The sequence below is a fragment of the Physeter macrocephalus genome, chromosome 13, assembly GCF_002837175.3.
Source record: "Physeter macrocephalus isolate SW-GA chromosome 13, ASM283717v5, whole genome shotgun sequence".
Taxonomy (NCBI): domain Eukaryota; kingdom Metazoa; phylum Chordata; class Mammalia; order Artiodactyla; family Physeteridae; genus Physeter; species Physeter macrocephalus.
In genome coordinates, this window is record NC_041226.1 from 86,477,366 (window position 1) to 86,499,338 (window position 21,973).

The following is a 21,973-nucleotide window of genomic DNA, read 5'->3' on the forward strand; positions in this document are numbered from 1 at the left end:
TGGCGACCAGAGACAGCGGGACTGAGTCGCGTCGGGAGACAGGATGAGGTCAAGGAGGGGACCTCCTCCCACCCGTTAATCGGGGAGACCTCACAGAGGCGGCGTTCAGAAGCTGCCCGAACAGGAAGGCGCTGACAGCCCACCTGTGCTTTCGTATTTCCTTTTTGAGCAGGTGCCCAAAATGCAGCTGAAGCTTAAACTCGGTGCCCCTCATCAACAGTTTCAGAAAGATCCCTTACGCTGGACTCAGGGCAAAATAAACACAGCCATGGGGGTGCGGGTCTCTTTCAGATGCTCCACAGGAAGAAGATATTTATAGTTATTGCCATTAAAAGGTTTCTCTAAATGTGGACCACGGACCATCTGCGTGGGAATCACCTGTGAAGCTTATCGAAAACACAGCTCGAAGGGACCAACTCAGCTCTGCCGAGGCAGAATCTCAGACTGAAGTGGAGGCCTCCTGCGCTGGAGCTTGGTTAAGCAGGCGCCCTCCCGGGCCCATCTGCGGTCACGCTCCCTTCTCACGGGGACATGACCCTCACACTCGCGGCTGCTCTCCGTTTGCCCCTATTTGGGGAAGGCGCAGCCCCGCCGTCTCCTCCCCGGGCAGGCTGGAGCCACTGTGCATTCCCTGCCCAGCATCCTGGGAGCTTGGGTTTCAGGGGACGCATGCTGGCTGCACTCTGAGATGACCCCTGTCACCCCCCAGCGAAATCGACCCCAAAAAAGGAACTCAGAGGGGCTCCCGCACCAGCCATACATTCCCTGGCGGCCGCGCCCGACAGTGAGTGCGGGGGCGTTATCTGGCCGAGCTCGGCTGATACGGCCTTAGGGAGAGATGTCACATGCCACCTCGATGGAGGATTACACAGAGAATTTGAGGTCAAGGGTTTAGGCCAAACCAGCTTCTATTTATAAGAAAAGAGCCTCTGGGGGGAAACATAAGCGCAGGAGGTGGCTCCGTCTGGGGGCGGCCCAGGAGGGTGACATGCCGAGGCAGGTCAGCTCTTGCCATTTAGTCACGTTGCTCCCTTCAAGCAAGGCCCTCCGCCGCGAGCTGTGCCCATCAACGCTCGAGTTCCTTTGTCTCCAGATGGCCCTGTGGACAAACTAGGCATAGCACACGTGGGAGGAATGAGCCCCGTGCCTGGCCGTGTGGACGTCCGGGGACTGGCTCTGTGGCTGGGGGGGGCCTCACATGAGAACAGGTGGAGACGGGCTCTTCAGTTCCACAAAAACCAAAAAGGGTACCCATTAAATGACCGAAGTCCAAGCTCTTTGAGGGAGGCAGACGCCCTGATTAATGGAACATACGAACAGACTCTCACTCTCCTCTCATAAACTGCACAGAAAACAGGGTAAGTCATCCAGGGGCCCAATTCCGGTTTGGGGTTCCTGAAACCCAATGTGCCGCACTAGGAGACTCCTCTTCTGATGAGCGTTAAGAAACTACTGCCTTCAGCCCGAGGGCGTCCAGTACCAATTTCAGTCCTACTGAATCAGAACCTGCCAGACTGGGGCTTCTGAGTCTGTACTTTACACAGAGCCCCTAGCAGAGCGAGGGCCGGCAGGGCAGGCTGTGGCCCAGGGTACCTCCCTGGGGTCTACCCTCCCAACAAGCCACGAGAACCAGCCAGGTCATACTGGCTGTAATGTGACAAATTCAATCACATGGAAAACTTTTATTAACACCTTTCAAAATACAACTTTCCAGTATATAAAAATCTAAATAACTGTCCCTTTCCAACCCTCCTCTGCCAATGACCCACGCCAAAGTGCTGTCCTATTCTGTGCCCGAAAGATAACAAATTCTTATGCCTACGCTTTGGTGCAAGGCAGTCCTTGTTTGCCAGCAACTGGCTAGGACATCAGAGGCCTAAGCACTAAAATATGCCGAGACCTGAAGAACACTGCATTACAAGCACTTTAATGAGACCAAAGTCACGACCTCTAGGCCACCCTAGCCAACACTTGCCTGGTGGCATCGGGCAGTAGCAACATCTTCTCAACTCCTGGGTCTACCCAAGGGTTATGCGCACTGCGGTTCACAGACAGGGGCCAGGAGTGGTCACCAATGTCACCGTCACCTACTGGAGATAAAAGCTGTTTCTCAATCAACTGTCCACCTCGCCGCCAGAGTATAAGAAATTAGCCGTGGGACACACAGTGCCCAAGAGCCAAACTGAGAGGATGAGCAGAGGTGTTCCAAGGGCAGCACACCTGTCATCAGCACCCCCTGGCAGGTTTTCCACACCTGCCTCACAGCTACCTGTACTCTGAGGTGTTATTACCTCTTCTGAAACTCAGCTAATGCCTGCATAAGTGAGTTTCTTTCCCTCTACTCAGTCACGAAGTTGGCACCTTGAGGGGCCTCATACCCAACAGCAAAAAGGACGTGAAGAAAAGACACCGAGTTATGGCCTCAAAAAGGCGCTGGCCAGCACTCAGCCTCTTCCCCCTGGGGAGAGCCCCAGTCCGAGGAGACCAGGGGAGACTGTCTGGGAGAAGCACCTGCCTATCCGTATCCTATGCTGGATCCTTTTGGCAGCCGTCTTTGAAGACACATGCTGCTGGCCGATGGCAGGCTGTGCAGGTTTCTCAGAGCCACAGAAATGAGGAAACCTCTCTCCTTGGCTGTGACCTGAAAAAGCCCACATACATTCTGTATGGAAACAGGCCAAACGGTTTAATAGCGGGGGGGGGCGCGGGGAACAACCAACACAATATATAAAACAAAACAAGCAATCAAGCATCTCTGGAGTTTGGTTTCTGCTGTTTCTTTCGGGGTGTGTATTTCAATGAGAACATCCAGTTCAAAGGACTGCTCCAAGGCTTCTCAGTGAAGGGGAGCTGAGAACGCAGTTGGTCACAGGAACGGAAAGGAACACCGACACCCACTCAGCTTCTCCAGCCACCAAAGCCCTGGACAGACCTGCAAGGAAGCGCCGGGAGAGGCAGATCAGCTCCTGCTCTGAGGAAGGGCTTCGGGGCTCGCGCCACTCCCTGTGTTCAAAGTTCAGGACTCTGAATTTTTAATGTCATGCAGTTCCGCACAGAAGCATAGAGCGAGGATCAAAAAAATAAGACTTGGTAATCGGCTGGGAGCCCAGGAAGCTCCTGAGACACGAACAGCAAAATGAGCAAAAGCATCTCTCGAGTCCTGCCTTCCAGACTTTGCTCATCAGAAGGCACAATCTTCTCTCTCAGGCTCAGCCCTTGAGGAGAGGCCAAGCCGGGCACCTCCTGCCACATGCCCGGGATCAGCAAGTCCACAGAACCCAAAGCCTGCCGCCAGACCCCCATGCTGCCAGGACAAGCTTTTAAACCAGGAAAAATGGGCACAAAATGTACAAACAGAGCAGAAACTAGTATTTTCACATACCACACACTCTTCCATCCTTCGTTAATGACTCAAAATAACTGAAGATAGATACTTACGAGCTAGATGATCCAAAGCTAAATCCTGAAAAAGAGGAAAAGGGTGCAGTTAAAACACACACACACGGGGCTTCCCATGGCGCAGTGGTTAAGAATCCACCTGCCAATGCAGGAGACATGGGTTCGAGCCCTGGTCCGGGGAGATCCCACATGCCGCGGAGCAACTAAGCCCGTCCGCCACAACTACTGAGCCTGCGCTCCAGAGCCCTCGAGCCACAACTACTGAGCCCGCGTGCTGCAACTACTGAAGCCCACAGGCCTAGAGCCCGTGCTCTGCAACAAGAGAAGCCACCGCAATGAGAAGCCCCTGCACTGCTGCACCGCAACAAAGAGTAGCCCCTGCTCGCCGCAACTAGAGAAAGCCCGCGCAGCAACAAAGACCCAAAGACCCAACGCAGCCAAAAAAAAAAAAAAAAAAAAAAACACACCACCACACCCTTGAAAGACAAAGGTGGTCTCTAGGCCGCATTCTTTCCCTCCCTTTGTCTCCCTCCTCCTGCACTGCCTGCAGGTCCGGGCCGGCAGGAAGTTCCGTGGTCTTCTGGGTATTTCAGGGTTCTTCCCTCCTCCCCGGCGGGCACTGGCAGAGGGTCTTGGGTAGGCGCCCTCTCACCGCTGCACCGTGCCACACAGATCCACTGCGTCGCGAAAATATGTTTTTCTACTTCTCCCATCCACTTGTTTCCCCTTCTTCTTGAGGCCAGAGCAGCAAGACACTCAGGTTCTAGGCCTGGCTCTGCTGCTCAGCGTCTGGCCCTTTGGGCAGATTGGTTCCTTGGAGTTTTTGTGTCATTTGTAAAATAATAACGATGCCTAACTTCTGTGTCTAATAAGTGTGGTGCAAGGATAAAAGCAGAATGCACACACTGTACTATGTGAAGAAGTAGAGTGTCAAACAAATGAAAGACATTTTGTAAAGTCTCTACGTCTTATTTTGATTTTTTTCTATATCTTATTTTTTGGGTCCGATTTTTAATTTTTTTTATTTTTTTGCGGTACTCGGGCCTCTCACTGCTGTGGCCTCTCCCGTTGCGGAGCGCAGGCTCCGGACGCGCAGGCTCAGCGGCCGTGGCTCCCGGGCCCAGCCGCTCCGCGGCATGTGGGATCCTCGCGGACCGGGGCACGAACCCGCGTCCCCTGCATCGGCAGGCGGACTCTCAACCACTGCGCCACCAGGGAAGCCCGAGTCTGCTTTTTAAATCAAGGTTTAGTAGAACCCGATTTTAAAATCAACGTTAGTTTTGGGGGTCCTCAAATCTTGAGAGAAAAATCAGGTCAGACATTTCTTTACTTGGTAAGAAACAGCACAGCGTTACAAATCTAATTAAAACCTGAAAAGAACATTTTGTCTTTCAAGCACTTTTGGCTTTTAAAATACTACACTGAACAGCCAGGTAAAACCACTCATTGTTTTTTTTGGGGCCGGGGGTGTCCAGGCATCTACCGAGGAGACGAAAGCAGGGGCCACGGCGAGGGAAGAGGTCCGGCCGCCTACCTCCGCTGCCGGATCCGAAGGCCGAGAATCCCCCGCTCTGGGTCCCGAACGCAGAAGACTGTTGCGACAGCGATCCGAAAGTCGGGGCGTTCTGACTGGCGAGGGTGCCAAAGGACGTGGTGGTGCTGCCACTCCCAAACCTGGGCTCCGGGGAGAAATGAGGCCGCGGTTAAGCGTGGCCACTCTGCTGCCCGACGGCCTCAGTCCCCCCTCCTGAGCCTCAGGAAGTGAGACTCGCGTGATTCGAGGTGACGTGCTTGGTTTAAAGTGGCAGCCTCTCAGAACAAACAGGCTAGAGCCCAGAGCCAACCTTCACCTCAGCTTCGGGAAGAAAAATAAAGGGACGCCATATTTGCCCAGGACCCCCCTTGCCCAGTGTCTGAGTTCTCCTCCGCTGTCTGGCAACTCCAGGTCACTGGTCCTACTCTAACCCACTCCTGCCTCGGGTCGCTCATGTACGCCTGTGGGAACTCCTCAGATGTCAGTCGGGGTCAGATACAGTTTCCTGGCCAGGGACCTGAGGAAAGGTGACAGGCTCTTTCAGAGATTTCATACCAAAGCTGGTACTCAGCTCTGCTGGACAAAATGGAACCAGCCAGTCAGGATTTATGTGGCAGAGCCCCCAGCCAAGGCAGAATCTGATACTTTTTTTTTCACTAGTGAAGAAAATAGCTGGTTTCAAATAAATAAATAAAAACCTCAAGATTCCTAGTCAACCACGAACCTTCCACCAACTTTGCAGCATTATGTGCCGGGCGGTCACTGGCGAGAACAGTGTCCGTCAGAACCTGCCAGAATACTGGCTTAAGTCGATCCCAACTCTCCTTTAAAAAGCTTTTCTTAACTTTAAGTCTTGGGGCTTCCTGACTTCCTGGGAGAAACTTAAAAGACCCATCGGTCTCTGCATGAAACCTAAGAAGCAATACATCAACTTGCTCCCTTTCCTTGAAATTCGCCAGCATTGCTGCACCAGCATCTTTCATGGAGAGGAAAGGGTATGAATAAGGAGTCCACTTGAGTTTATTTTCAAGATAAAGATGCTCTCACCCGACCAACCCTCACCCCACGTACCCTGACAGCTCTCCCAAAGAAGCCCCTGGCTCCACTCCCCAACTCTTTAGCTTTAAACGCCCTGAGCCAGTGCTGAGGACAAGGACAGCGAGAGGCCCATAAGACCTTAATCTCAGACATCCATACCTCCTTTGAAGGAGACACTTTGTAGTCATCACCACATAGACTTTACTGGGAATTTGTGGTGTGGTGAAGGCTATTTTTTCCATGGGGTTTTGGTAACCAGACCGAATTTCTGGGGCCCTTAAAAGCGAATCTCTAATATGGCATTTTCAAGTGAGGATATGCACAAGGGAGTGAGAGCCGCCTTGAAGGCTGAGCAGTCATGGAGAGTCTAAAACACGCACGGGGCCCAGGCAGTGCCTAAGGAAGCCGGCCCAGGGGACTGTGCACCCAAGACCCACTCTGGGGGTCTGGAGCGGAGCAGCGGACACAAGGAGTCGTTTGCTCAAGGACAATGGGTCTTCTGCGCAACAATCCCGAGAGGAAAGAATCTGATTAAAAACTATTCATTCAGAGTTTCCTAACAGAAGTCACCATACAAGGGGCAATCTTGGCTGTAAAGCAGCCAAGGTGAGACTGCTTTTCTTCCTTTAACCAATCCTTTAGCTCCGCCAGGAGATCAGGGATCTGCCAGCCACTGCTCCACGTATCAGGGGGCAGCGACACAGCTGATGTCCACCGTGTACTGGACAGAGTCTTCCTTGGAAGACACGAACCTTCCCCTGGAGAAAACGGGAATCCTGGAGCGACTGGTTTGCTGATTTCGAGGGAGGGGCTTTCAGCTCAGTCGAGAGTAGGGAAATAGAAGAACTTTCTTTTCAAAGCAGCAGTACTGGGCCCCAGTGCTTCTGCTGGCCTGAGCCTGTGGGCTTGCCCAGGCCTCTCTGGGGGGCTTACCCGAATCCTCCCGCGCTGGCGGCTGCGGTACCCTCTCCGAACACTTTGCCTCCCGTCGAGCCCAGAGGGCTTGTAAAGGCTGGGGCTGAACCGAATGCTGGCACCCCTCCAAACCCAGGGGATCCCCCAAAAGTAGGAGGGCTGCCAAACACTGGAGCAGCACCGAAGCCACCTGAGCAAAACAGAGGCAAACAAACAGAAACGGGGAGAAAGAAAGAAGGAGACAGGAAGAGAAGACAATGAGCAGTGAGAAACCAAATCAAAAGAGGAAGGAGAAGGGGGAAAATACGTTAGAAACTCCAATTCAAAACACTATAGCAAAGGGCAACACCCCTTCTATCAGCAAAATAACAAACCCAAACCCAAACCCAACCCAACCCGCCACCCCCTCCACTTCTAGCAGAGGGGTTTGGGGTCCATGTAGGAGAGCTCCTTGGAGTTCTAAGAATCCAGCAGACTCCGTGTTTGTCTGCGAGCTCCCTGGTCCCTCCCAGAGGCAAGCTGGACTCGTCAGCTCCAAGTCTCGTGAGATCCGACTGCCACGAAGAACCAACTCCATGCATGGCAGCAGACCCCCGCCCAGACCCTCTGCCACGTTTTGAGACTCCTCACTGAAAAGTCACGCTCAAAAGCGCCGATCCCTACCCAGCTGTCAAAGTGGTCAGAGTTTATTACTTATCATCACATAGGCAAGGCATCTCGCTTCATGGAAACACAAGTTATAAAATTAGAGGCTCAAATCCCCTCTAAGGGAGAATCTGCGAGCCGGGTTACAGAGGAGATGGAGAGGCTGACGCCCGGCCAGGTGCTTTTTACTTATTTAGAGCCTGAGAGCTCTCACATCTCTCACAGGAGTCTTTCTCTCCCGGTACAGAAGAATTTTTAAAAAATGCTCTCTCTCTGCAGTCAGGAGCTACCCCTCAATAAAAAAGCACGCCGTTTCTTGTCTGGAGGAAGGCTGCTGCTTAAGTGTGGTGAGGCAATCAGCCGGGAGGAGAGCCCTGAGCCCACGACCCCCCGGGCAGGCTCCCAGCGCGCTCACTCACGGGACACAGGCCCGCAGGGGTGGCACGCACGCAGGTGACCGCACAGGAAGGGCCAGGCGTGCCCAGGCCACCTCCCCTGACTGCTGGATGCCCATCAGGCGGGAAGACAGAAGGTCCTTCCCTGACTGTCCCTTCTGCTCCTGAGGAGGGCTCCCGAACCCCAAGATACTGCATACATCACTCTAGGCTATTAGCAGAGACACTCGCTGAGTATCTGTTGAGCAGAACAGAGCAAAACGGTACGAGACGTGTGCTCTAAAGGGCAGCATTTCTTACAGTGACTATCGGCCCAGGAGCTACACGCTGAAGGGAGGAGTGGTGGCCCAGGCAGAGCCAGGAGGCGATTTGCCCAGGGAGACGGGGACCGCATTCTCGCCCCTTCAGAAAGTGAATCCCGTTGACAGAGGGATCACTCAGGCCTTCTTACTATGAGCGTAATCACAGCACAAGCTTCGGCCACCTGCAACAGGAAAGATCAACTGCCGGACACGAAAAGCTGTCAGCTGAACGCCTTAGTCAGCTGCTACTTTGTGGCTCAATCGTTTGCTTATTTACCAGGAACAGCAGAAGCACAACTGAGAAGGTGCTTTCTGTGCGGGCTCACGTTTGGGTTTACATTCTGTATTTTAAAACCTTGAGTGAAATTCCAAGCCATGATAATGGAGACTGTTGGGTTACAAATATAACAGACTGGAAAAAAAAAAAAGTGCTAAAAAACCCTCGCAGTTGAATTATTTAAGACTGATCACAGATCTGGTTACACTTTCTTCCTGGACACATAGGCCTTTATCTAGTGCCTTGTACTCAATAGTGTTCAGAGTTCTTGGTGGAAGGTGAGTGAAAAATGAGAAGTCACAATGATACAGAAAGTACACTGGACAGGGAGGGGAGGAGATTAAGCACATAGAGACACACACACACACACACACACACACACACACACACACACACACACACACACACACACACACACCACATACCAGTGCCCCCAAAACAACGAATCCATGTCACAGCTACGTGAAACAGGAAACGGTCACTTGGGCTTTATTTCTGGAGACAGGCAACTCACTCCTGATGCTAGGGGGTTCCAATTTTATTAGATGCTTATATTTTTTTCTCCTCCAGAAGAGACAGAAATTTAGTAGTACTCAATGATAATAAGATTTCTGATTTACTGAGGGCCCTCCACGTGCCAGGTGCTGTACACCAGTTTGTTTCAGTCCTCCCAACAAACCTGGGACTCCCTCCTGCACAGGTGAGGACCCCGAGGCTCAGGGAACATGCCTCTCACCTACGCTGAGCCAGCTGGTGAGCGGTAGAGCTAGGACCGGAACAGGGCCGAGTGACCCACAAGACTACCCATCTCCTCACCACTACGTGCCACGCGGCCCCCTGCCACTGCCACCAAATCCGGCAACTCCGCTGCCAGGGCGTGGGGTGACCCCCGTGGACCGGGGGTGGCAGGAAGGTCATTTTCAGTCTGCCCCACTTCCTGTCCTCTCCTCAAATCATCTCCAGTGGTATTATTTCCTACTGCAACTGTGCTCAAGGGAGGACGGGCACTCTGGGGACTTCAGAGACCCACCCGAACCATCAACCTAGAAACCCCTCGAGACCTCAGTCTAGGTGGTTTCATGGGGCAAGTAATCAAACAGGAAAAATATTCTGAAACGTGGGAGGACACATGTTCTCTCAGACTGCAAAAATAAAAGGGGCAAAGTCTCAGGTCAACTGGGACATGATCCCAGGATAAGGAACAACATAGAAGATAAACACAAGAATCGAAGAACACATGATCAGGTTCCTGAAGAAGTAAATTTAAACGTCTGGATGATTAATACACTGGAATTTCTTAGGGAAATAACATTTGCCTCGTCAAGCAGGACCGAAACCTCTGTGGCCCTTCCATTTTTAAACCATTCACTGCAGGGAGGGGTGGCGGCAGAACAAAGCTGCAATGCTCACTTCTAGGCCACTTTAAACTCTAGGAAGGAGACAGAAACAGCAGCACCACAGCCCAACCCAGCCCAGGCACGGGTCTGAGCAGAGGTCCACGGTGCACTCAGAAACCACAGCAATTTCGGCTCTAACAGGTGGGATCCCAGGTGCTAACTTGGGGCAGCTCTGCTCCCCAGTCAGAGCCGCCCAGGCAGCTGCTTCTCAGGTAGGGTCCTTCCTCTGCAACCCCCCCATAAATTCAGAGTATCCCATACACACAAGGGAGAGGTATCCTGCCCGCTCACCTGTGGGGCATTTGCTTTAAAGAACTGCCTTCTCAGCAAACATCCTCCTCCTTTGCCCCCTGCCTTAAAAAAATCTTTTCACACAATTTGCCACACAACAAGGGCGGGTATGCACAGATCCCCTCTGTAGATCTCAGAGACAGAAAGAGGATAGAGGGGCAGCTGACAGAGATGAAGGACGGTTTTGCAGGTAAACATATATTGTTCTTTAAAATTTTTAATTTTAAGTGTAATAATACATGATTGTAAGAAGCCACACGGTTTATAAATGTATACTTTAAAAGTAATGCTGGGATAAAAAGTAGTACTGTAATGTCCTTTATTCCTGACTACATGGGTACATTCCAGCTGCAAAAATTAACTGAGCTGCATAGTTATGATATGTGGATACTGTATATGTACAGGAATATCAATACATTTATGTATGTGACACTCAAAAGTAAAAAAAAAAAGTGATTTGGGAAGGAGGACAAATGACATAGACATAGGAAATTAAATAATTAATCTGTCTTGCCATCACAGGTAATGGGCATCCAAGCAAATCTGACTGAGGACGCTTTCTTGTTTATATTTCAGTTATCATGGTCTTACATGTTCCCTCACTTTGGTTTGTTAAATGCAACTAAATATTTACAATGCCTTTCTTCCCTAAGAAAACATGAAATTCTCTTCAGGGCTGCATGCTGTGCATTCTGTGCTTTTTAACATGTCTCAGGAGACCTAGAACAGCGTCAGAAACATAGTAGATGCTCAATAATTAGAAAATGAATCTGGGGGAAAAGATCCCTTCATCCATACTCCATACTCTCCCTTGAAAACACCCCAGAGAGCCCTCCTCCCAGAGGTCTATGCAACGTTAAATATGCATCTAACAATAACCACAGCTAACAGGCATAGGAGTACCTGTTTTACTTGGAGTGGAAAACCCAAAGCCTTGGGAAGCCACACTTCCTCCTCCAGAGCTAAAGGTGCCAGCAGGTTTCTGGTCTCCAAATGATGAGCTGGCAAAGCCGCCAAACGTCTTGGCTCCACTGTTTCCAAAAAGGTTAGAGGTATCTGAAGAGAAGAAGAACACGTGTGAGGGAGATGAGAGGGAGAAAAATGTCCTTATCTCCTTCTCAGAGCAGAGAAGGAAGGAACCTCACTAGATGTCTTGGGAGCGGGGAATGACAGAGAAGTTGAGGACCCCAGGTCGCTGAGTGGTCGTGAAGCAGAACCTTCTTTGACCTGCGCGTGTGTTTTTTTTTTTTTTTTTTTTTTTTTTGCCGGTACGCGGGCCTCTCACCGCTGTGGCCTCTCCCGTTGCGGAGCACAGGCTCCGGACGCGCAGGCTCAGCGGCCCTGGCCCACGGGCCCCGCGGCACATGGGATCTTCCCGGACCGGGGCACGAACCCGTGTCCCCCGCATCGGCAGGCGGATTCTCAACCACTGCGCCACCAAGGGAAGCCCTGCGCATGCGTTTTGATGACAAGTTTTTAATCATTCTGGTGCTCAGGCTCAGGATTTCCTGGCGCGATTCTACAGGCACAAAACAGCGGGGCTGCAACGGGTCCCAGTGAAGAGGCTCTTCTGCAGAGAGGTACCTGCGTGCCCACAGGCATCACAGGTATGCCCAACACAGGACCAAGCCCGCAGCTGCACACGAGACCAATTGCTTCTGAACAGGGCTGGTTTTCATGGATCTCCTCGTGTGAAGACCAACTTCAAATTTTGTCAAACTAGAGAAAACAAAGAGCGAATCCAAGCCGAGCGCGGTGGCTTCCAGCGTCCTGCTTTTACAGTCTAGCTGGGCATGCTTGCCACTGCCTGATCTGCGCGGAGAATGGCAGACGAAATAGGAAAAACCCTGCTGCTCCTACCTCTGATCTGATAGGAGCTAGGCATGCTCTGAAGAATGTAAGGGGCCAGCAAGACTTCCAGTCTGATTTCCTCTTTCTAAGAGGTTCAGTTAAGCCCTTGACCTTTCAGATGCTTATCTAGTGGGTCGCAGCTACACACTGAATCGGCCCCAAGACTTAAAGGAAACACGGAAATGAGGGACATTCCTGGTGGTCCAGTGGTTAAGAATCTGCCTTCCAATGCAGGGGACGTAGGTTCGATCCCTGGTCGGGGAACTAAGATCCCACGTGCCGCGGGGCAACTAAGCCCGTGTGCGGCCAACTACCGAGCCCGCACACTCTAGAGCCTGCGAGCCACAACTAGAGAGGCTGTGTGCTGCAACTACTGAGCCCGTACACTGCAACCAGAGAGAAACCCGCGTGCCGCAACAAAAGACCCCACGTGCTGCAACGAAGATGCCGCGTGCTGCAACTAAACCCCACTGGAGCCACATAAATTAATTAATTAAAAAAAAAAAAAAAAAAAAAGGAAGTGAACTACTAAAAATCAAGATGGGTGAGAAGTTTTTTGTTACAAGAAATGCGAATCTGACAGGCAACATATAAACAGCCAAAGTCATAGACACAGAAGTGCCTGGAGAGAGTACAGACAGCACACTAAATAACAGGAATTTTTCTTTAACCCTTTTCCGGGGCAGGGAGGGGAGGGATAACTCACATTTCCCCCACCATGTTTGGATGCGTGTTTTATTAAAATGAGTTTGCACCCACAGTAAGGCAGCGAGAAGCTCTGCTGAAACGAGATCACTGCCCAAAGCCACAGGCATGGACAGGAGGCTGAAATGACATGCTCCGGGTGGCAATGGGGCATTGACCCCGTGTCACCAAGCGAGGCCTACGAACACCTGCACGGGCCAGTCTTCCCCCAAGCCCGCCAGGCACTCACAGAGAAGCTGACGGAAAGGAGAAGAGTGGAGGGTGGATAACTCTGCAAGTCGAGCCGTCTGAAGGTGGTCCACCACTAGCCCGTCAGCACCAGGGTCTCTTATCTTGCTCTGCTGCCAATCCCACCCCAGTGTGAGAAGCAACTCCGTTACTGCTTCCTCTTGCAAAGCTCTTGATCTGCAGGCCTAGAAGTGGGGAGCCTCACCTCGGGGACACACCACCTCAAATTCCTAGGCACCGATAACATAGAGCCTCAGACGACCGCAGGGTCACTTGCTCTGTAAAACTATTGCTGACAATTTGGGAGCTTGGTTGTGAGTAGGTCAGGTGCTGAGAGCGGGAGTGGTTAACAAATTCCTTTCACCACCTTCATATACGGTCGCATGGGACTATACACCCTCCGGTAGAGTCTGCAAAACGCCCTCTTGAGCAGTCTGATCCTTCCCTTAGTGAGCCGGCTGAAGGTTACATCAGATTCCTCCAATGGCAGTACAGAACCAGGCTTCTCGGCCACTCCTTTTATTTGGTATTTCAAGAACAGAGGACTGCAATTTTCCGACTTTGTTAGCGCTAACAAGGCAAAAATTCCAAACAGCAGACAAATTCAAGAACAAGATTAGAGGCTAGATCTCCTCTTGGAGAAATCAGAAATACAGAGATGAAATGATTTTACTGGGACAGTGCTGGAAAACAAATTCTAGAGAAGTCAGAGAACATTTAGAAGTCTTCGGGCTTCTTTATCCCTTTACCTCTTTAGGACTCCTTTGTCTTTAAGATGTTCACAGATATGACGGTGGAATAAATGAGTTGTGCAGTCAGCCCTGGCTTCGAAAGCCTAATCACTGTGGGGCAAGGACTTAACCTTCCCGAGTCCCCGTTTCCTCATACATATAACGGGACAGCCACTGTGCCCAGGCAAGGCTGCTGGGAAGACTGAATGAGTTAACGTATGGAACGCACCTAGTCAGGCATAAGGGAGGTCCTAGAAAACAGGACTTCCCCTCTCCGTTTAACTTTCCTCCTGCCAATCATGTTTCCTATCCCAATCAAGTTCAATATAATAAAAGAGAGCAGGTCAGCTGTAGAAAGTTAAACCCTTTTCATTTTGCAGAGATCACTAGAATCAAGCCATTCAAGTTGTAACAGTTGTCATTTGTAGTCTCAAAAGGAGCTCTGCATGTTGAAACGTTTTAGGATTTATTTAAGCTGCTCTGAAACGAAGTGACATTAAACGATGGGATGTCTGCTTCTCTCCGTCTCTATGGCCAACAATGTGCTTCTCAGTTTTCTCCTAGTGGCTCCAAAATAACAGTCTCTAGCTCTTGAAAATATGGTATCTTGGTTGTTGGAACAATATTTCATTGTGGAAGAGACTTCTTCACTTATGAACTAGCCAGTAAGAAAGCTTGTCTCTGCAGAGCCACCGGATGACCTCCACTGGGGGTTCCAAGAACGGGTCACCCTGGCATCCGCTTTGGGCTTCCCCCCACTGGTGCAACGTGGATCCTCCATGGTCTTTTATTTGGCAAAAACACTAGCAAAATCCAACATCAGGGTCTGACCCAGTTTAAATTAAATGATACCTGATATAAATTTGATATAAATAACATCACAGAGACCAGGTCCCACGTCATTCTGCAGGTCTAAAGTCGCTAGACGAGAATTCAACACACACTGAGAAGGCGGTTCTCAGGAAGCCCTCGTCCAGGGTACCTTCCCAAGACATTCTCTTAAAGAACAGTAGTAGAAGGAGCCTTGTGGAACCAAAAGATTCTCATCGAATGACTCCTTCATCCTCATAAAAACATGTCTTTCAAGCCCCTGGGCAGAAAGAATGTGCTGAGAATTGTTCTCACCAGTGTCTTTAGGACAAGACTCAAGGAGGCAATAGGGCCTTACAGGTAGCAATTCACAGGACCCCCAGGGGTTAACTGTATCTATGGTAGAGTCTCAGGGAAGAGAGAGAGAGAGAGAGAAGAAACCTTTCTAGTGTGAGCTTCTGGATACAGAACACGCCAACTCCAAGCACCAGTGTTCCTAGCTTGTCTTTCTCGATCAATGCATAGTTCCAGTTACTTCTCAGGCCTAAAGAGGGCAGCTCCAGGACCAGGCAGCCTGGGGCCTAAATGTCACCAAGGGAACTGCTGGCCGCCCAATCTGTGCTCAGACATCTATCTGCAGGGGAGCATGTTCGATGCCACGCGGAGTGATCACAAGGGCTGTCAGACAAGGCGCATAGGGAGGCGTTCCATTCCATGGCGAGGCCAGAAGATCTCAGAAGGCAACACGGTGGATCAGAGCTCTGCACACATGCCAGGATGAAACCCTCCTTATGCCACTTAATGGCTGTTACCACTGGAAGTCCACATTCCCACTCTGAACCTACTTCCTTATTGGTAAAACGGGGACGGCCACATCTGAAAATACTGTTGTGAGAGGTGATTAGACCGCACACACCGAATAACTGGCGCACAGCAGGTGATCAGTAAAGATGAGTTCCCTTCTGCTGACGGCTCGTGAAAGAACAGAGCATAAGGGCTGCAGGATTCCAGAGAGGGAGAGATCACGGTGCATCCCCGTGACCTCGCAGCCACGCTGCACAGAGGAAGATGTCCATTGATCCTGAAAGGAGCGGCAGCTTCAGAGGAGCGGAGTGTGGGGAGCGGTGTGAGCCCTGGCACTGGAGCAGGGAGAGGTGGGGGCGGGGCGCGCGCGTGCGCAGGCGAAGGAATTCAAAGTCAGAAAAGTGTGTCAGGGCTCATGGAGGGCCCTGCATTATAGCCTAAGGAGTTGGTCTGGACTTTGTTTTATAGTTAGTGGGACATTGCCAAAGGGTTCTGAGTAGGGAGGATGGCAAAATAAAAGAGTTTTAAGACATTCAATTTGGTACAGATTTCCAGACCACAGTGTAGGAGACAGCAGGCAGAGAGGGGGGTCTGGAGACTCCTGTGATAACCTGGATGACAATGGGGACACACCCCACAATGACAGGGAGAAAGGAGAAGGAAAGAGCAGAGAAGGAACTGTTTGGCAGGCAGGAAAAGAGCCAGGAGCCCATCCACACAGCGTAGGAAACAGTGCTGCTCAGAGGGTCACACGCCGCAGGGCTGCCCGAGGAGAAAGAGGCCGCCCCTGTGACCTGCAGAAAACATTCTCAGTTCTGTGGCGAGGCCAGTGTCCTCCCCAGGGGCCTTCCAGCTCCTTCTCCCACTGTTCCTTCCTCTCATCCTGCACTTGGTCCTCAGGGCTACAGAAGCTCTTGTCCGTTTTGCTAGCAAATCACGCAGTTAGTTTTAAAAACCAAAATAATGCTAAAACTTTCCTGTATACTTTCAAATTCACTTAAACTTCCCTTAAGTGTGAAGGTAAACTGTTGGTTTACAACAGCTGACGTTTAGGAGATGAAGACCCGCAGGGATCTGGTATCAAGAACAGATATATGTTTATTTTGAACCAGAATTAAAGAATTAGAAACAATGGTGTGCCTATGAACAACAGGTCGGGGCCGGGCGGGGGGTGTCTGTCCCCGATCTGTAGCACTGTCCAGTTACTATGGTGTAAATAACTACTCCCTGATGTCACTGAACAGGGAGCTGGGGAAAAATGTGCAAGCTGGCTCTCCTGAGCCGGTACAGCCCAGCTCCAGCCCATCACTGAGAGAAGGCCATTTTCTGCCAGGTAAGAGCCACGGCATTAAAGGTGAATCTGACAGGAGGAAAGGATTTTTTACAAAGGTATGACACACCCACGCTTTAACAAAATAGGCTAGTAACACAATCTTGCAGACAATAATCTACCTATGGGACAAACCCACATTTCTCACTAGCATGTTTCATCAAACGCCTGTTCTGTGCCAGACGCTGTGCTTGGCACCTTATGTATGATCTAGCTGAGTTCTAGGTCTGCCGCTTTCTGGCTTTGGAACGAAAAGTCACCTAACCATTCTGGGCTTGTTCCTTGATTGGAAAAGGAAGACTGACACCCAAGGATCACGTTTTCAAAGTACGTGCTATGGAGCCCTGCCGCTGTGTGCCGATAGCTGGGAAAGATGGGGAAACCACCCAGGAGTATCGCTGGTTCTTGGCCCCTGCTTCTGAATACCCTGTTTTTCTCTGTTTTATGTATCAGGATTCTGCGTAAGAGTTCATCTGCAGAAACGGCTTCCGAAAACTGTTACTCGACTTGACTTCTCAGATCCCTTCATTCTAGGGTTCTAAATTCCTCCTAGCAGAACACAAATTTCTGATTATATAATTTCACAAGTTTAAAGCTATGTGTGTCTTCACTATACTCTCTCCTTATATATTACTAGATGAACAGTGACATCAAAATAACTGATCTGTGACTCCAGGAGTCTCAGCAAAGAGTTTCGCTTTTTAACTACATGAGCCTTAATATCAAGGAAACATCTGTCCTGTCTATGGCACACGAGCTCTCGCATTAAGATCGCATGTAGCGCAACAGATGAGAGAAGCTTCTGGTAGAGCGTATTAAACAAGAGAAGCTAAGATGAAGGTGACAGGTGCCCGACTTCCCATCTCAGTCTCCACTGGCAGCAGGATATATATTTTTAGAAGATTTAAACAAACAAATTTCTTTCATTTCCAACCATGAATAGACAGATCAACAAGGAATTAGCTGGAGAAGAAAGTGCCAGCAGAAGGATACAGCTTCATGTGAAAAAAAGACAAAAATGTAAGAGATAAGAAATAATGACGGCTTCAACTTTTGTGTGACATTTCTCTACAGTAGCTGAATTTTAAAGCAAATTCAAAGAGCGTCCAACACAAATGAAAATCCAGATGCTCCTCCAAGCACACCCAGCTTGTTCTGCTGCCCTCTTTTATGCCTGTCTGCTTGCATTCATTTCAAGTAATTTCAATCCTAAGAAACAGAGCGATTTCGGCCTTGGGAGAGAAGAGGAGAGTAGCTCAATACACAGATCTCTCTCCCTGCAGCTCTGATGTCTTTCCATGATTATTACACAGGACATCTCATTAGAAAACCAAAAACAAAATCAAAACAAGATCACACTGCTTTGGGGCAGATATTTTAAATGGGCCTTCTAGACCTTTTCTTTCCTTTCTACACTTGTCACTGAAGCTTTGATAACACCACGAGGATGACAATGACATCAGGGGACCAAGAGACTGGGAAAACTTTCTGAACTTACTTGGGGTGGCTGTAGATCCAAAGCCCCCGCTGGCCGAGCTGAATGGGTTTTTGTTGGCTGCATCTTGGCTGGGTTTCCCTCCAAGGCCACTGAAGAAACCTCCCCCTCTTCCAGTGTTTCCAGACCCAAACACGCTGCCACTGGAAGAGGACGACTGCTAAAAAACAAAAGGGACAGGAAGCAAGATAAGATGAGAGGTCACGGTAAAATGGCAGGCCACATCCACGGAGAGGAGGCACTCACAGCTGTACAGGTGGAAGAAGCAAGAGAACGTTGATTAGTTCTGGTGCAGATGCTCTAACACCCACAAAGGAAGCTGAGCCCTGGACAGGAACACTGCCTACAATCACAAGTTCTTCTATGTGCACAGTTCTCTGAAAACATCGTTTATGGTAGGTGGGAGTCTTAACAGTTCATCTGCCCTGCTGCCTGCAGTCTCTGCTGGACATGACGCCAGGGGCAGGAAAACCAAACCCTCAAAAGCGCCCCCAAATGCGAAAGTTTAAAAACATGCCTAGGTTACGATGAGCACCAATCATTTTGACTCCTCTGGTGTCTGGCTGACCTCATCAGCAACCGACGACAAGGGATTTACACCGTCTTTTCTCCCAATTTGCGCGCTTTTATTTCGTAATGACTTCCCCAGTACTGCAGAAATCAGCTTAAATTAGCTCCACTGTTGAAACGATGACCGCAGCTGAATTCTGTCCAAGTTTGCAAATCTTATGCTCAGAGGATGCTGGGCACGTGCTGACACAAAGCTGTATCAGGCACCACACACCGTACTTTGTTTAGAAACTGGTTCTTTAAGGAAGACCAGGGCTAGATTTGAGGGACCATTAATGATTTGTTAAGTATGATATCTCCCTGGCTGATAATGTATAATACAACGGGCCATTAGAAATGGGTCACTGTGCACAGGAACCTTACGGGAGCCCCTTCAAAGGCTGGGGGCGGGGGAACCAGACAAGTGTACAAGTCCCTCTTCCTTCTGGCAAAATAAACCACCCACCTCAAAACAGTGAGTGAAATATCAATAAATGAAATAGGAAGGTAGTGTGCCCTTCGGAAAAGTGCCTAAAATGTAATTTACACGCTCAAAAAATGGTTGCTGTTCAGCTGCCCCAGCACACCCCTGCTCTGAGCCCCCGTGCCATGACTTTCTGCCTGGACCATACGACAACTTCATTGACGTTCTGCTCCCCCTACAATCTGTGTTCACACAGCAGCTCGATTAATCCTTGAAAATGGCAGTCAAAACATTTCACTCCTGCTTACAAATTCTGAAAGACACACATGGCTTGGCCCCATCCATCTCTTGGCATCGTCTTCTATCACCCCCTGCACTTGGTGCAGTCACACCAGTCTTTTGTGCCTTGGACACGACAAGCTAATTTTTACCTGAGGGCAACATACTTAATGTACTTGCTTGTCTATCTCCTTTCTTTTCTTCCCCCCTTTAAACTTCTTTAAAAACAACAGTAACTGATTACTACAACCATTTAATGATGAGTAACAGCTTTTTAAAACTTGGAATGAAATCCAACCATAAGAGCAGAGGCTTTGATAACTAGTAAACTGACTTTCAAAGGAACGAAGACGTGACAACTATGCATGCATGCGGAAAATAGAAAATATCAGGTTTCTTGGCTGACTTCCACGCATCAGGCTGAAACATAGGAAACTGCCAATATATGGACATTTTTGCCCTACAAAGAAAAAACCAAAACAAAACCCCCACCAAACCCAGCAATTTCAGATGGCTCAACTTATTTTTAAAAACATGATTTGAAAAGTAATGGATATCTGCAGAAATGAATCGAAATGGGTGGCACTTCACTGAAGTGAATGTGAATCGACAGTCACTGCATCCTCAGAAGCGGGTTAGCGTATCCCATTCATTTTAACTACAATAAATAACAATAGTTTGTAAAACTTTAAATTATGGAAAATCTCAAAAGTATAGATGGAGGAGCATAATGAACCCATGTACCCATCACCCAGTTTCACCCGTTAACTCACAGCCAGTTGAGGGTTACCTAGAGCCCCATTTTCTTCCCCTCATCCTTTATGAGTATGAAGTAAATCCCAGACATCTCACCATTTCATCCAGGGATCTTCCAGTATAAAGCTCTAAAACATAAACCATAACCATAATAACATTATCATGTCTAAAAAATCAACTCCTTTACATCATTGAATAGAGAGCTAGTGTTCAAGATCCAGCCTAATAAAATTGCCAAAAAATCCTGTGAGTCTCATCCAGCCTCCAGACCCAAGCACCATTCCCCAGGAAGTAACAGAGAGGACAGAGGAACAAGTTAATCGGGAGCTACACTGCAGGGATCTCCAAAGGACCAACAATCTGCTTTGTTCATCAACTGTACTATGAGGGAAAATAAAAGAGGGGCGGTCCTGGGAGGGCAATTTATAGACACAGAGGCTGAAGAGAACTATCAGCCAATCTCAGGGAGTGAACCTGACTTGATCCTGATTCAAAGAAACAAATGTAAAAACAGACATTTATGAGACTTCTTCAGAGAGGCACTTCCTGACTATCGACCTCAATCAGCTTCCCCGATTACTCGCCACATCATCTTGCTTCACTGTCTTCAGAGTACTTAAATTAACTATCTGAAATGAAACTGTTTTAATAAAGACTGACAGCCCTCCCCACCCCCCCAAAATGTAAGCTCTATGGACACAGCCACTTTTGTCTGTCTTACTCATTACTGAATCCGGCATGAATGTTAAGTTAATTTTCACAGTCCTGGTTCTCTACTGCCATTTTAACAACATTAAATCTTCTGATCCATAAGCACAGCATGTCCTTCCATTTATTTAGATCACCTTTAATTTCTTTAAACAATGTTTCATTGTATTCAGAGCACATGTTTTGCACTTCTGTTAAATTTATTTCTAAGTATTTTACTTCTTTTCATAATATTGAAAATGAATTGCTTTCTTAATTTAATTTCATTTTCAGATGGTTTGTTGAAAGTGTACAGAAATACAATTAATTTTTATATACCGATCTTGCATCCTGCAAACTTGCTGGTCCCATTCATTAGTTCTAGTTCTGCAGTGGATTCCTTTGGGATTTCTATATACATGATCATGTTACCTGCAGATGCATAGTTTTACTTCCTCCTTGCCAATCTGGATGCCTTTATTTCATTTCTTGCCTAAATGACCTGGCTAGACACAACATATGCTCTTGAGAGCCATCCCTATGGTTGCATGCCATTAGCCATCCTTCCCTTCTTATTGCTGAATAGGGTTCCACGGTGTGAGGGTGCCAGGGTCTACTGTTCTCCTGCTGATGAACGTCTGGACTGTTTCCAGGTCTGGACTATCATCAACAAAGCTCCCATGAACATTCTGATAGAAGTCTGCCTGTGAGTATATATTTTCATTTCTTTGGGGTGAATACCTAGGACTAGAATTGCTAAACCATAAAATTCGTGTATATTTAACTTACTGAGAAATTGCCAAATGGTTTTCCAAAGAGACCGCACCATTTTACCTTCCCACCAACCAGCAACGCATTAAGAGATCTAGTCACTCTAGATCTTTTCCACATTTGGTCTCGTTGGTTCTTAAATTTCAGTAATTCTACAGGTATGACATAGTATCTCATGGTTTTAATCTGCATTTCTCTGATGACTAACAATGCTGAGCAAGTTTTCAGGTGCTTATTGGCCATTTGCATAGCCCCTTTTGTAAAGTTATCTGTCCAAGTATTTTGCTTATTTTAAAATTGAGGTGTCTTTTTATTTTTGAGTCATAGGAGTTCTTTATATATTCTGGACAGAAGCCCTTT

At 48.8% G+C, this 21,973-nt stretch overlaps 1 protein-coding gene across 5 annotated transcripts in view; it reads right to left on the bottom strand.

Moving 5' to 3' along the window:
- Nucleotides 1–599: 599 nt before the first annotated feature.
- The window catches only part of NUP214 (nucleoporin 214), a 101,033-nt gene continuing 79,659 nt past the window's right edge, over nt 600–21,973 (bottom strand). For 3 of the 5 annotated variants that reach the window (XM_007115570.4, XM_007115568.4, XM_028497738.2), the window contains 6 exons: nt 18,151–18,307; nt 11,097–11,249; nt 6,905–7,076; nt 4,934–5,078; nt 3,439–3,463; nt 603–2,932 (listed from right to left, as the gene is read on the bottom strand). In XM_007115570.4, the coding sequence (XP_007115632.2) occupies nt 2,814–2,932; nt 3,439–3,463; nt 4,934–5,078; nt 6,905–7,076; nt 11,097–11,249; nt 18,151–18,307 (771 nt within the window). In that variant the 3' untranslated portion in view covers nt 603–2,813. Of the gene's footprint in view, nt 2,933–3,438; nt 3,464–4,933; nt 5,079–6,904; nt 7,077–11,096; nt 11,250–18,150; nt 18,308–21,973 lie in introns of all 5 variants that reach the window. The other 2 variants (XM_007115571.4, XM_007115569.4) reach the window with 2 other exon arrangements.